The sequence below is a fragment of the Etheostoma spectabile genome, chromosome 21, assembly GCF_008692095.1.
Source record: "Etheostoma spectabile isolate EspeVRDwgs_2016 chromosome 21, UIUC_Espe_1.0, whole genome shotgun sequence".
NCBI lineage: Eukaryota > Metazoa > Chordata > Actinopteri > Perciformes > Percidae > Etheostoma > Etheostoma spectabile.
This window is the reverse complement of record NC_045753.1, coordinates 14322028-14337280: the sequence shown is the minus strand read 5'-3', so window position 1 is coordinate 14337280 and position 15253 is coordinate 14322028. Positions and strand designations below refer to the sequence as shown.

At 41.2% G+C, this 15253-nt stretch overlaps 2 protein-coding genes across 2 annotated transcripts in view; one reads left to right on the top strand and one right to left on the bottom strand.

Annotated features, from left to right (window-relative positions):
- The first annotated feature begins 2497 nt into the window (after positions 1-2497).
- On the top strand, positions 2498-11322 carry LOC116671743 (cerebellar degeneration-related protein 2). Its single transcript, XM_032503204.1, has 6 exons — positions 2498-2763; positions 3346-3458; positions 5750-5898; positions 6003-6158; positions 8307-8520; positions 8949-11322. The coding sequence occupies exons 1-6, from the start codon at positions 2682-2684 to the stop codon at positions 9558-9560; spliced, it is 1326 nt and encodes a 441-aa protein (XP_032359095.1). The 5' UTR covers positions 2498-2681; the 3' UTR covers positions 9561-11322.
- A 774-nt stretch (positions 11323-12096) lies between these two features.
- Positions 12097-15253, bottom strand: part of polr3e (polymerase (RNA) III (DNA directed) polypeptide E) — a 15426-nt gene continuing 12269 nt past the window's right edge. The window contains exons 19-21 of the mRNA XM_032503162.1: positions 14096-14173; positions 13464-13586; positions 12097-13377 (exon numbers count right to left, since the gene is read on the bottom strand). Coding sequence (XP_032359053.1) covers positions 13321-13377; positions 13464-13586; positions 14096-14173 — 258 coding nt within the window. The 3' untranslated portion in view covers positions 12097-13320. The remainder of the gene's footprint in view (positions 13378-13463; positions 13587-14095; positions 14174-15253) is intronic.

Below are 15253 nucleotides of genomic sequence, written 5' to 3'. Positions count from 1 at the left end.
GCTGAGGATTACGGGAATGTCACCAAATATTGGACACATTTAAATCTTGACCTCATGATGGCGCTTGATGAAAAGATAAAGTGGCGGACCGACAAACCACCACAGCCATCCATAGGGTCACTCTACAGACAGCCTTCCGTTTGCCTCCATGGGACCGTAGACTGTATATTTATTAATTAAAAATTAATAAGAATAAAGGCGGTTATAGCAGCAAATGAATCTCAGTGACTTTAAAGGATATTTAAAGATCTGGTGTGCTGTTCAGGTTACCACATAGCGTTGGCCATGGAAATGATACAAAGAGAGACACATGAATGATTGTAGAAATGATTAAACTACCTCACTCATAATAAATAAACACCCTCACAACACACATAAACATGAAGTACATCTCTGCTCAGCAGCTAGCAGACGCTTGTTTTAAATTTAAGGGAAAAAGAAAGCGATGGAAGAAGAAAGAGAGGGTGAAGAGGTTCATGCTGTACTCATCATCCTCCTCCTCTACGGTCCAAGCAGCACGTCCTTTATCATTGGCTGGCAGGATGTTTCACAGAGACAACACCGTGGGGAACGTATTCATCTGTCTGCATCAGATAATGAAACTGAAAGCTGATCAAATGCTAGAAATTATCTCTAGAGTGGATCAACACAACTCTGTTAATCTATCTGATCATATTAATACATTCTAATAAAACAATTTTACGTTTATTTCTTGTGTGTTCAAATGAATAATTTACTGTAAATCAGGGTCTTTGTTGTTTAAATAAAAAGGCTCACTTTTCTGTTGAGCTGAACAGGGAATTCAGCCCAAATGATGAGACTACAGTGCCACCTACAGATGGAAATACACATCATCATAATGCAGTTTACGAGTCCATGTCATCTAAATGGGGCTTTTAATGAAAGGGGCTTTACATAAAATAAATGGCACTATGTATCTTAGGCAAAGGTAAATGGTATAGGACTTCTGTTGTCTGTCTATGAGACATAGCCAGAGAATTCCTCACCCGGACATTTCTGTTATTTAAGCAGCTCATTCTCCACCTCTGGATGTCACTCTCTTTGTCCCTTCCCAGAGACCTAGACTACTCAAAGTACAAAACAACAACATCTCTCTCTGAAAGATGAATAAACTATTGTTGCCCCTGTCTCGAAGAGCTTTGTGTTGCTTTGTCTTTCCCTTTGCTACTCTCAGATGTCCCACTCCAACTTTCAGGTTGGTTCAGCTACAACAGAGAAGTCAAAAACATCCCCTCTCACTCGGTACGTCTCTAAACAATAATCACCTGCTGTCCGTGAGTCCCTGAGATGCAGCCTGTTGAAGTGCAACCAGTTCCAGAAATTAAGACTGAAAACAAAAGCAGTTTTGTCAGATCACAAATAAAACTGGTGAAGTAGCCTACAGACGTAAGCATGCCAGGCTCCCATGGCTTCATTCTCACTGCTAAAAAGCATTTTGCCATTGTAGCTTCATAACATCATAGTTATATAAACAAAATAGTAACATAATCTGATTTGGCCAAAGTAAGTAGTTTACTCCAGGCCTCAGATACACGAATGTGTAGAGTGCAATTTTTCCTTTGAAATGTGCAATGGTGCAAACCCCGCCGCTGCAGCGCCCCCGTGTGGTCCCACGGAGTCTGTGCGCTGCGGTTTTCAAAGGAGGAGCAGGTGTGGTGAAGCCAACGGTCTATGGGTGAAACGACCATAGGAAATGACAAGTCAAACCATGGAAACCACGCGGTCTAATCTTCAAAGTAAAAGCACAAACTGCACGTTTAAAAATCCAAACATTGGAGTTGTTAGAGGATATGTCGAGTTAAACTATTACAGAAATAGGCTAGTCCTATTAAAATAGACTTTTACAATTTGACATCACTATTTCACATGTCCCACTCAGTTTAACACAGTGTGATAATACAACCGGGCACATGGGTCTGACGTTACCTGTTCTTCTCAATTTGAAGTTATATATCCAACTTTTCAATTCCCTCCAATACGCCTGTCCGGCTGCTTTCACGTCTTGTGACCCTCTCAGAGAGAATGCTTGAGATCCTGAAAGCAGGGTAAGGGTTAAGGTTTAGTAGGGGGTAACGATCTCGACGGGGGGGAACTGAGCCTGATACACAGGGAAGCAAAAAATAAAGTATATTCTCCAACAAATTAGAAGTTTGCAACTTGCACTCGGTAACCAGAGGTTGGTTTATGACCATTTCCGCGGCTTGGGGGCAGCGAGGTGTTTAATGTGGGATGGTATTGGCAGGTATGGTGACTTCAGGTAACGTTACATAAACGGTGTTAGAAGTAGCCTAGGCCTAGCCTATATTATAAATAAGTGTATATTTAAACTAATAAATACCGTGTATAGCTAACAACACACACTTTGCTTCCACTACCAGCAGGTTGCGCTCCCCCCTTCTCTTGTTAAGAGAAGCTGGCCGCAAAGGCTGCTTTTATTTGGAAATTCAAAACCGGAAACGTGCCTTGAACGCAGCAGATTCGTCAGGTATGTGCCTGTCTGTCAGTCCGGAGATGCGCACCCACCGGTACCGGTTGCAGGCGTGCAGACAGCAGCAGGACGCGGACTGAACCCTTTTTCTCACCGTTTATTAAAGTCTTTCTGTGATATGTTTAAGAAGCGGATTGATCTTCTAACTGTGGGACTGATTTGAACCGTGAAGATGTTGACAGACATGATTGTGGAGCAAGAATTTGAGATCAAGGAGGAGGAACCGTGGTACGACAAGCAAGACCTTGAACATGGTACGATTTTCTTTCAGTCTTTGTCTCCGAACCCTACTGAACCACATTCATCATTTTATATTATTGATAATAATAATTAAAAAAAAAACTGAAATAAGGGCATTACAGATTTAAAATAGAACAATTAATATGTGTCACATTACAAACTCAATGCCCTGCAGGTGCACAGAAGGTTACATTTGTAGAATTTTTTAAAAGGAAAATTAGGAATTTGATTTTTCTGAATATGCATATTGGATATTTTCATTCAGGGTGTTTTATTTAGTCCGCAAGCTGTTTAGTGTACATGAAAGCACCTTGACAGGCTGGAAGAAAAAGCAGGAGTCAGCAGGACACAACATATGCGGCAAAAAAAAGAGGTTGACTGAAATCACCAGCAGTCCTGATTTATCAGAAGACCTGAGCATTCAGTTTGTTAAGTTGGATAAACCCTGTGGCCCAAAGAAGTGGGTTACTGGACTCCTGCCAACCAACAACAAAACCTCTCAAAGCTGCTTGTACAGTAAAGTCCTCATGTCTCCATCAGTGAGACTAAACTGTAAGCGCTGAACTACTCATGGTTTCTCACTGTCTCTCCATCAGACCTACAGCTGGCAGCCGAGCTCGGGAAGAGTCTTCTGGAGCGAAACAGGGAGCTGGAGCAAGGCCTGCAGCAGATGTACTCCACCAACCAGGAACAACTTCAGGAGATTGAGGTAAAGAGATGAGAGTCATGTGTTTTACCTGGCTGACTTTGTACCTTTTTATCCAAGGACCAGGATATACTGTAAATTTATGAGAAGGTCGGGCCTGGGCAAAGGGACGATGACTTACCTGCTTCCTTCATGAAGCCCTGATTTCCTCAAGGCCTCACATTAGACTAAAAGAAAAAATACAACATGCTGCTGTACAAGGCATCATTTCCACTGGGGATGGGGAGGACATGTCCACTTCACATGCTTCTCAGGCATCATACAAGCTGTTCCCTTCTTGGTGGAGTTTTTTGGGGGCTGGCAGCAGCTTATTAGAACAATCTGCAGACACAACCAACACTAACCCAACTCTGCATTTTTGGGGTGTAAAAAAACAACTTAACTGCTTTTATTTATAGATAATTCTCCTAAAAAGATGCTAGAACTGATCATCAATCAACGACATTGCAGAAAACCGTGCTCTTTGTAGTAAAGACAGAAAAAAATGTATTTGTCAGATAATGTACATGGGGATAAATGAATGTCTCTTCTTGTCTACAGATTAAGGAAAGGTTTACGCTGAATTTCCATTAGATCTTTGACTAAAATGATTAGGTCTTAATTTGAACAAACAGTCACAGAAATACAATATTTAGCTTTTGCAGATTTTCTGGACTTCAGTCCTAGTTTTCATTTTGTTGAGTAAGGTCCGTCTGGCACTTAATCCTTCCCTACATGTCACAGCTGACACTCAGAGTTAATCTCTTAAGACCTGTGCTGGGTCCTTGTGACGTCACAGGTCTGATTCCAGCTCATTAACTTTGTTACGATTCATTGGCTCTCTGTGTTGCTGTCACCCTTTACTGGATTAAAAAGGCATCTAGCAATAAAGCAGAAACACCAGTCTTTAAAAACGGAACTAACCTGTTAGACTTTAGCATACTGTACATACATGTTACTCATTGACTTTTGACTGTTTACGTCCAGTGAGCCTGCTGCAGGTCTGTTGTCTCTGGGAAGTTTATGTTTTCTATCTGTTGAGTTTCAGCGGGAAGATTAGACGAGGAAAGGTTCAAAGTGTCCTCGCTGCAACAGTTGATAAGATAACTTGTTCTTAAGGGAATTGTTACTTTGATAGAGCTTGTAGAGACATGCAGCTGTTACTGAGAACAGAGCAGCTAAAACATCTAATTAACTAGAAGGGCATTTGGAGAGTGCAGACCTTGGTCAAAGGCATGCTGTTTATCGCAATGTTGACGCAGTGTGAATTTGTCCAGCCGGCAACTAATTTCTTCTGATTATTTTAACACCACATTAATGCAGCACAAATGTCACAATGTAAATTAAAGTGAAAAATAATGTGCGTATCCGCCCTGTTATTCAGATCCGCTTCAAATGTAATGGTTTTTTTCCTCAGCCCATGCTACATCCTTTTATCAAGTTTAATAAAAATTGTGCCAGTAGTTTTTTTTCCATTATCCTGATTCACATATGAGCACCATTTTAATAATTAGAAACTATTGATTCTGCTGCTAGTTTGACCTACTTTTTATCAATTTGTTTGAATTGTCTACCTATTGCATGAACGTACAGTTATAGCACAAGTTGACATTTGTTATAAATCCTGCTTACAAACATGTAGCACGTGCATGCATACATACAAAGTGAGTTAATTATTCTATTATTCATATTTTCTCTTGTGAGTTAATATTTATTTCTCTTAAAAAAAATCTTTTCTGATTTTTTTTTAATGTCCCTGTTTCTTTCTGTGTGATATATTCTATGTAATGAATTTTGTATTGTATTTTATTATTGTGTCATGTAATGTAAATTTGAATAATATAATAATAGCAATAACAGACTGGATGTGTCGTTATTAGGGATAGGCAGATTATTGCCCTGGCCGATTATTGGCCCGTTTTTTTGTTGGCAGTTTGCAGATTATCTGTATTGGCGTTTTTATTTGCCTGATAACCGATAAAGTTAATACTTTAAAAAGTGCGCTACTTTGGCTCCGCTCCAGCTCTGTGTCTGTCCCTCTGCTTCGGTTTCACTCACCAATGAGTCTGACTTAATGTCCTGCCCACAACACTATCTGACAATCTGTTACTATTACAAAATCTTAATTTGGACTTTAAGATTTTCATTTTCATTGTAAATGTACATCGGTTCCAAATATCGGTTATCAGCTTCATTGACTACTAATAATTGGTATCGGTATAAACAAGTATCGGTCAACCCACACTCGTTATTATAGACTTCAACACAACAAACTGCCCTGTCCGTCATGTGTCCCTCTGTCCTCTCTCCTCCAGTACCTGACGAAGCAGGTGGACCTCCTCAGACAGGTCAATGACCAGCACGCCAAAGTGTACGAGCAGCTGGACGTGTCGGCCCGAGAGCTGGAGCACAGCAACCAAAAACTTGTTCTGGACAACCGGGCGGCGCAGCATAGGATCCAGGGGTACAACCGGACACGTCGATTTATGAAGAGATCTTCCAACCGTTTTTATAGAAAGTCCTGGACCGAAGTGTCTCTCATAACACAGCTCTGTTTTCTCTGTTCAGGCTGACGGAGACGGTGGAGCTGCTGCAGACGCAGGTGGAGGAGCTGCAACATCAGGTGGAGGAGCTGAAGCTGAGTCCTTCTCCACACAGAGAGAAGCGGTCGCCTCGCGGCACTCAGAGTGTTTCCTGCCTGAAAGAGCTGCAGAACTCACTCAGGTGAGGATACTCGAATACAGCACCTGTATCATATGTGCTCAGTCGGTTCCTCAGTTAGTGAGTTAGTGGACCGCCTGCTGCTTTCCTCCGTTCTATAGCATCATAGATTCAAGATTTGGGACTGTTAGTCAGTCAGTTTGAAAACGTCACCTTGTGGTCATTGAACTACTGATTAAGACTTTTCACTGTTTGTTTTAGGTTTTTTAGATTAAATTTAACAACAAAAATGTAATTACTTGAAAAAAGGATATTGACAATACATTTTTGATAATTTATTCACATATTTAGGTTATTTATCATACAAATATGACAAGCATTCTCTGCTTTCAGCTTCTTCAATGTGAGCATTTGCTACTTTTCTACTTTTGTATAAATTGAATATATTTGGACGAGAAAACAAGCAATTTCCTCTTTCTTGCCAATAGTCAAATGAAAAGATTGATACCCCTCTCATATGTGCACCCTGAATATGAAGCTACACCCAAATATCTACTAATCAATGGACTGACACATATCCTATAAATATAACATATTATTCAGCTCCAGTGTCTTTTGTTGATGCATTTTGATGGGATGAGAGAGGAAAGGAGTCCTTTTTTTATTAACTTATTCCTTAACCTGGTAAAAACAAAAAAAACTCTTAAATGCCTCATCACTGATCTATAAGTTCTTTGTAAGTAAGGCAGTAAATCCTCCACTGAGTCCTCCAGGCTTTAGCCTTGTGGGCTAATCCTTCTCGCAGGCAAGTCTTACTCCCAGTGTTTCATGCTGCGGTCACTTCCTCTTTTCCCGTGGTGCTGCCTGAGTTTAATCTCATATGTGTCATATATGTGTGTGATCATGTTAGGACTGCTCCCTCAAAACATCCAGGTCAGGTGGATGTAAACCTCACTAATAAACATGCCAGGATGAGGTTGGAAGGAAAGAGGTCAAATTCTGAGCTTGAGGGTGCGTCTCCATATCTCTGATTTGATTCTTGATCTGATTTCTAATCCACCGGGTCCTACTGATAAGTTGTTGATTTCTCGCTTAGTGTGCTATTCTTGGTCTTATCTGACCCTGGCTCCTGAGCTTTGGTACACGTCGCCACTTTGTTTTTGCCTAATTATGAAGCACACAAGCAAACTATTAAATACTCCAAGTCAGTTGTGAAAGAGAAGACGCATTATCAGCTTGCATGGTTTGATAAAGGTTATATAGGAACAGGTGACAAAGCAATTTCCACGCGCCTGCTCTGGAGGTTTGACAATGTGACATAAGCAGTAGAAATCGTTTCAACAAGTGTAAATGTGGGAAAAGTTGAAGAAAATAGCTGCATCTCATGTCACTTATTTAATAGCTCCTCGACTCCTAGGTCCTCGCTGAACTGTAAGTTTTTGTGTCACTCCTTGGTGAAGGCCGTATCAAAGCTCTTATTATTCCATCGAGTAGCGATCATCGAGGAACTATAGGCGAGGATACACGAGAGCGGCCTTCCCGGAAGCCGTGCAGCTGAAGGAGTTGCTAACTCGGCCGAGGAAATTCATGTGATGCTTCAGAGGAAAGGATGTCTCAGCCCTCTAAAACCACATTTGTTTGTCTCCTCTCTCCTCTGATGGTGAAGGAAGGCAAGTGGAGAAGTTGAGGAGGCAATTTAAGCGACACGAGAAACACCTCATCCCCTGAAAAGCTTTTTGGAATAATCTGGAATTGTATATAACAACTATCATTGAGTTTTGTTGCATGCATGTGTTTTGTAGTCACTGTTATGTTAAGGAATAGTTCTACAATTTGGGAATTACACTTATTTGGCAGGAAGTCACTACCCCATGCTAAGAAATATTCCAGAACACAACCCCCCCTAAAACTACAACTTTTATGCTTTAGTTTTTAATTAAAGAGCTGATAAGATGAGATTATAATGTGTTGATTTGGGTGCTTCAGAGCTGGTAGGTGGTTTGGTTACCATTGGACAGAGCCAGGCTAGCTGTTTACAGTCTTTATGCTAAGCTAAGCTAGTTGTTTGCTGGCTCTAGCTTCATGTTCACTATAAAGACATAGGGAGCGGTTCTTAATATATCTTAATAATTCAATAACTCAATAATAGTATTTCTGGAAATCAGAAATGAACAACGACAAAGTTATAACTGTCTCTCTGTCTCTGTTCAGGGACGACTACGACGAACCCTCAGACGGCCTTGAGTCTTCCGACATGTCGTGGCACGAGGAGGAGCAGGCCTCACTACGACAATCGCTCCGCAGCCTCCAGACTCAGTTCGCCAGTGAGCGCGCTCGGAGGGAGGAGTTGGAGCGAGCGGCCGAGCTGCTCGCCCGTGAAAATGCAGCGCTGGAGCAGCAGCTGGCGGGGATGGAGGGCTGCCAGGTATGTCTGACAGAGAAATCTCTCACCTGTGTGTGCGCGTGTGTGTACTTGCACAGAACAACAGACCGGAAGTAGAGCAAAGTGTGATTTTTGTCTGACTGGAGTTCTTGAATTTAGGTTCCAAAGTTGCAAAACACAAAATTAGTAGAGACAATATATTAACACAGTCAGAATAAAGGGTGATTTAACACCTCAACGGGAGAGAAAATAGCTTCTGCGTTGCTCTTTGTTTTGTCAACTTATATTCCTCTAAAATGAAGCAAAGCAACAGTGGCAGCACAAGGATGCTCCTACATCATTGTCACAAAGCATCACAGACTCATGCTTGGTCTTTCTGAAACAACGTGGCGGGGATGTGCTCAGCTTGTGTTAGTCCTCTCTGACATCACCTCTCTCTCTCTCTCTCTCTCTCTCTCTCTCTGCTTCAGGCCAGAGCGGCTGAGCTGGAGCGTGAGGCCGAGGAGCTTCGTCAGCTCTGGAAATCCAATTCCTCCACGAGATCCATCAGACCGGACGTCCTCCACAGCCTGCTGCCCAACTCGGTGTTCCTCAACCCTGAGGAAGAGAACGAGGGAGATGCAGCTGCAGAGAAAAGCCCCTGGGTCCGGAGGCGCTCGGACAGCGAGCGGCTGATGAAGGCGACCCAGATGCCCGACTCTCCCGACCGGATCTATGACCACGAGTGCTCCTGCGTACGCCGAGCCGAGGTGGTGAAGTATCGCGGCATCTCGCTGCTCAACGAGGTCGACGCTCAGTACAGTGCCTTGCAGGTGAAGTACGACGAGCTGCTGCGGCGCTGCCACCTGGGGCTGCAAGAGGAGGAGCAGGATGGGCTCACTCACAAGTCGGTCCAGACTGCCTCTATGGCTGCCACTTGTCCTGCTCTGACAGACATGGAGGACTTTGAGGATGACTTTCACCAGCCGGAGTACAAAGAACTGTTTAGGGAAGTCTTTTCCCGCATTCAGAAAACCAAAGAGGACCTGATCGAAAACCGAGGGAGACTCTCAGCTGGTGAAGTGCTGCCTATTTTGCATTAGTAGCTTCTCAAAAAAAGAAACTGCTGTGAGAGGAATTATTGTCTTCCAGTTAAAGAGCAAGTCTTTGGAAAGACATCACATGAAGCTAACTAACTCTATACTTTACATGTATGTTGTTTTTGCCCAGAAATGGTGATCGCCATGCAAAGGGGTTAAGAGATGAGAACAATGCAGGAACAAGAAGCACCAGCTCATGTCTCAGATGTGGCTCATGTTTGCACAGAAACACCAGTGCCTAACGCCGCCGTCTCTACTGTGCACTCACTCTACCTCACATTGCACAAACAAGCTCCTGAGGAAATCATTTCTGGGTCTCCTTTTCATAAGCTGCATCAGTAACACTTTATTCTACAGGACCCATAGTTTCCTGTAGTTCACTAAAAGAAGGTAAATTTACAGTTCCTGGTAAAGATGTAATTTGGTGCATGCAGTGAGAAAATGGAGATCGTCCAATTAGTAAACTCCCAAATAATATATTTTGGTTACACTTTATTTGAAGGTATCTACATAAGAGTGCATGACAATATAATGAACGTGTCATAAAACATTATAAAAACGTTCATGACATAAGGCTTATTTTAGTAGGTGTCATTTGGTTTTGTCAGGGCGAGTTCTGGTTAGGGTTCATGTGTCACGACTCTCATGTGTTCACGAGTGTCATGTCACTCTAATGTAGAAAACTTCAATTAAGATGTTACCTAAATTTCATTTAATCGCTGGCGAAATCGTGAATAGTTTCCAATTAAAGTCCTCTGGAAGTCATACTGATAAGGGCTGAAACCTTTCCATTACTCATTATCCCGTCTCTTTTCTTTTAAATTGATCGTTATTCTATAAAATGTCAGGACAGAAATAAAGCCCAGCGTCAGTCCAAATCCCAAACAAGCATTTACAACATATTTACTATTCAGTACTAAGAAAAAAAAAAGCAAATATTCACATTTTGAGTCGTTGCATATCTGCGATAGGAGGGTCTTAAATGATTAATTGATTATCAAAATTTTCGCTGATTTACTTTGTCGATCAGCCCGTCACCTGATGAACCAACTGTTTCAGCTCGTAACATTGTCACCTCTTCAAAGGTTATCAGGAAATTACAGATCCATAAAATAAAATGTTATTCCTGTATCTTCTTTTTGATTTGTTAGCTGAACTTATTTATTTTTTTGTCTGCAACTATGTAAAAGCAAAACAACAAAAGTGCTTTTCCTTGGTGAGTTTTGCCTGCGCCTATAAGAGCGACCAATGCAAGTTGTTCTATTGGTGAAGGAGTTTATGTCATTAGAAGTTTAAGATTCAAGGTGCTCAAATAGATGTAGGATATTTTTTTGTAATTGTAACATTTCTCAAAAATGATACTTGATTATTGTACGATTAGGTTAGATGACTGTGGGTGAATGTTATGTTAAAGGGAAAAATTGTTTACCAAAAGATGAACTGTATGTACTTGATAATGTAGCGGCCTCCTGGTATATAATGTATGTTTGATTAGAAGTTTTTTCTCAGCAGCGCTTCTGTTGCTTTTTGCTGCCTGACGTTTGCGTGTCCTTGTTCAGCTTAAGACAGTTTGTCTGTAAAATCCCATTGAGGTGCACTTTAGAAATCGCACATTATTGATACTCTTTTGACACTTTACATGACTGTCATGTGTAGTCACAAACGAGTGTCATGAATAATGTGCAGCATGTACGATGTGTTTTCACCTGTTTCATGATTGGACCTCGTGGTTTATGTCTGAGCCATAAAACATGAAGCAAGCCAAGACGGCAGCGTTGTCTTTTTTTTTGCTGAGTCAGTCTGTATAAAAATTTGATTAAACATAGTTTATAGAGGCGATGCCAATTGGACATCATAAACCACTTCTAGAATTATCTGATAGTTTTTAATCTCAAGTAATGAAACTGCTTTGATGTCAGCCATCCAGACACACTACTGCACTTTAAACAAACTTGACACGTCAGCCTGAATAGAAAACTACGGCAACAAGAAAGAATCATTTACAGTTAAAATTAGAGATGTAACGTCCCTGAGCGGCGTGGCAGCATCAAATCTAAACAAAAAAATTATAGCATATAAACAATTAAACATACAGGGTTATGTAAATGTCACCAGCCTTTTCAAAATAAGCAAAAATCCAGCGGTTAGTGAAGTGTTTTTTTACTGTAAACATGGCAACGTGCATTTTATTACCTCTTTCTGAATTTACTTAGTACGTCTACATTTGCGTATGTTCTTTGGTTGTGTTTTTTTAGAGGCCATTATAAGGTTTCTACCACATCCTCACATGTATTTTTGTGTTTCTTCAAAACAAATTTGTTTTTTAGGTTCTGTGAAACAAACTAAAAACAAATACATTTTGGTTTGAACCAAACATCTTTCTTTAACCATAGGGAACAGTTTTTACCAAACATGTATTTGACATGTTGTTGTTTTCAAAAATAAACTAGTCACCTTACTAATCCAGGGTCTGACATTTGGAGGTTCCCATCCCCTTCTCCAACTAGCAACTATAATATTAATAAAAGAAGAAAAATCAGACAGGTGACAATGTTTATTGAGCAATGTAACAAACCAATGAAAAAGAAATACAGCTGTCATTATTCGACGATGTACCACTAGACTTCCACTCTTGAAGGTTTAGAAGTATTTCAATGAGAATCAAAGCATTGTTACGGTTATTCTGTGTCTGAAGAGTTTGTCTTGTGAGGCACTTTTTAGATGGAGGCTCAAGATAGCAGCACATACACCAGCGTATCCATAGCAACAACCCCCTAGATGGTGGTCCAGTGTTTGTACCAGACCGCCGATCCAGTCCGTCAACACATCTATTCCACTTTGTTGATACAGATATTTGATCAAAATAACAAAATCTTATTTGAACTTGCATCTTTATTGGCTATTATCCAAATCAGTCTTTCCTTTGAAAGAAAAACTATTTGAAACCGTACATTCAATCAAAAAAAAAAAAAAACTCAAAAGAACTCAGCCATTTAATCCACTTTTTCCTCAAACTTCTTATTTCAGTTAACATTCCAAACATGGGAAAAGCCACATTAGATGTAGCAGTTTCCAGGTCCATGATTGCCAAAATATTAAGTGATTTCAATTGTAAAATATGAGCAAAATGACATCAGGGACTTTTTTTCATCTTTTTTTTCTCGACTCAGTTATTTTTTAAGTCAGATAAAGAGAAAATGTGTTAAATTAATGGATGAAAAACAAATACGATTTTCTACCCTGTTTGCTTTTTTGATGGTAGGATAAAGTAAACTGTTTTTCCTGGCAAAATGTACACGTCAGGAGGAAAAACTAAAGCACTTTGAGCCACGTTTGCCTTCAATACAGTAGTAAACACCATCCTGATCTGGTTTAAGATTAATTCAAAAATAATCAAACATGAGGTCCAAATAATGGCAAAAATCTTTTGATAAACCGTATATGTTTTGCCATTTCTTCATCTTTTATATTGATATACTCCTCCTCAGACACTCCAGCTCTTAGTGAGGGTGTGTGAGGAGTTTCTATCCTCGGCGCTGCATCAGAGTGCTCCTGTCAATGTCACAAATGCTTCGGTTGAAAACGAGAAAAGCTTCTTGTTCTGAGCTGACGGCTGACATTTATTGTCCTCCAATTGCCCACTCTTAGAGCTTGGCGAGCTGTGATTGTGATTGGCTCTCATCTCTCTGGCTGCCCTCCCACTGGACACCCGGGAGAGGATTTGATTGGCTGACTGTGACCGCACGGGAGCAGGCTCTCAAGGTCAGGACGGTATTGTTCCCTTGAGGTACCACATCCCTGCGTAGCTGCTGCAGCACTCCTGGAACCAACAGATGACCGGTTAGATCAGTGATAAAAAACAAAAAAACAAAGCTTCTTAAAGCTGCATGTTCAGTCTCATCTCACATGGAGTAGCCGGTCGACGTCCGCCTTTGGGGCATCTCCAAACTCCTGGGCCAGTCTGGCTTGTATCATGTTCCTCCTGACCTTGTAGTTCTTGTTGAACAGGTCATATAGTAGCCGACGTTGCTGCAGGCGGAAAAACAATTACATTTAAAATATTAGTTTGACAGTTTGGGAAATACGCCTATTGCTTTCCTGCCAAGAGTTAGGTAAGAAGATGGATACGTCTCAGCCAGCAGGGTTAGGGTTAGAGATCGGCAACAGGGACAACAACTAGCCCGGCGCTATCCACAGTCCCTAACCATTTTATTTTATTTTTTATGTACAGATTAAACAAACAAGTTGTACATTCTAAACTAGTGAGCTTTAGAGATGGTGGTGGTGGTGGGTGGATTTCCTTTCAAGGACCAGGGTAGCAGTTTTCCCCTGTCTCTCATCTTAATGCTAAGCTAACTGTTAGACTTGGCGTACATACTGCATGTAGTTTCTAAAATTCATGTGAAATTCATTGTTCACTAAAGGCTTTGACTTGCGGTTTGTGGCTCGTTTCAGCTGCAAACACAGACATGCAGAGACGAGCGACAAGAAGGATGTTGTGAAACGACTGAGCTTGTTTTTTTAAAAAAAGTGTTTACCTTGTCGAATTCCTCTCCAGTCTCCCACAAACCAAACACCTTCTGTTCATCAGCGGCTGCTGTGGTCTGAGCAGGGAACTAAAGTCAGAGGGAAACAGCCATGTGAGAAAAGCATTTAACTAGGAGGTTTCAAGTTCAAATCCCTAAACCTGCTGAAGTTAAGTCCTGCTCTTTCCTCTCTCAACATGCACAATGGAGCAAAACACACGTCAGTGAAGGTTCTCAGCAGCCGGCAAAAACTACAAGTTTTTATCAACCTATAAATCCGAGGAATCTCTGTGACTGTGTGTGTGGATGTGTGACTGTTTGACACAAAAAAAAAACTGTGAACCAAGCAATCAAACTGTTCCAAACTGGCATTTTACTTTCATCAAAACTTTGACTCAAGAGCGCAAGTGCAATTTTTTACAGCATAGCTTTCCTTTCCTTCAGACACTTCCTTTGTCTTTTAATTTGGTCCGTTGACAAAATGCTAAGCCAATAACAAAAAGAGGGCGAGCACTGCTGTGACCAGAAGGACCAACACTGAGGAGGATTACAATCCAGACACAATGTACTGACTCAAAACAGATCTATGAACTGTCAGACATTGAAACAATCATTTTCACAGGGATGTAGAAGGCAACTCGCCTGATTCCAGATCTGCCTGTGTTTCAAAACAACAGACTGGCTAAGTCCCTTGCTGAGATGTAAGGAGCTTTGCTTTGAGGCTAATATGTGTTGTATAACAAGGATGGCATCCAGCCATATTCTCCTCTACGACAGTTTCAATCCTCTAACGTCAAGGATACAGATTGGATAAAAGCTAAGCCATGACTGGGCTGGTCCTGGCAGGAGACCTGGCTGCTTAATGAAACAAGAGGATGAGGCCCTGCCCTACGAGCAAACATCACACCAAGTAAAACACTGCTACAAAAACAGTGATAACAGATTACACCCATCTATATCAAGCCTTAGTCCAAACTCAGAGGAAAGATCAATACACTGCAAACACACTGAGGTCTCAGGTGGCCACTGGAACTCAATGGGAACCCGAGACGCAAGGTTGTGTCACTTCAGTGCACGTACTGCAAGCAACAAAGCGCTCAGAGGCAAAACGACCGTTAATGTCGTTATTCTGTGTGAGAAAACTGATAGCTGCATTCAAGATGAGAACCC

Bases quoted from the DNA above. Each gene is read 5' to 3' on its own strand.
- LOC116671743 (XM_032503204.1), top strand. From the start codon at position 2,682: ATGTTGACAGACATGATTGTGGAGCAAGAATTTGAGATCAAGGAGGAG. The intron at 3,459-5,749 runs GTAAAGAGATGA...TCTCTCCTCCAG, and splicing joins AACAACTTCAGGAGATTGAG to TACCTGACGAAGCAGGTGGA. The intron at 8,521-8,948 runs GTATGTCTGACA...TCTCTGCTTCAG, and splicing joins CGGGGATGGAGGGCTGCCAG to GCCAGAGCGGCTGAGCTGGA.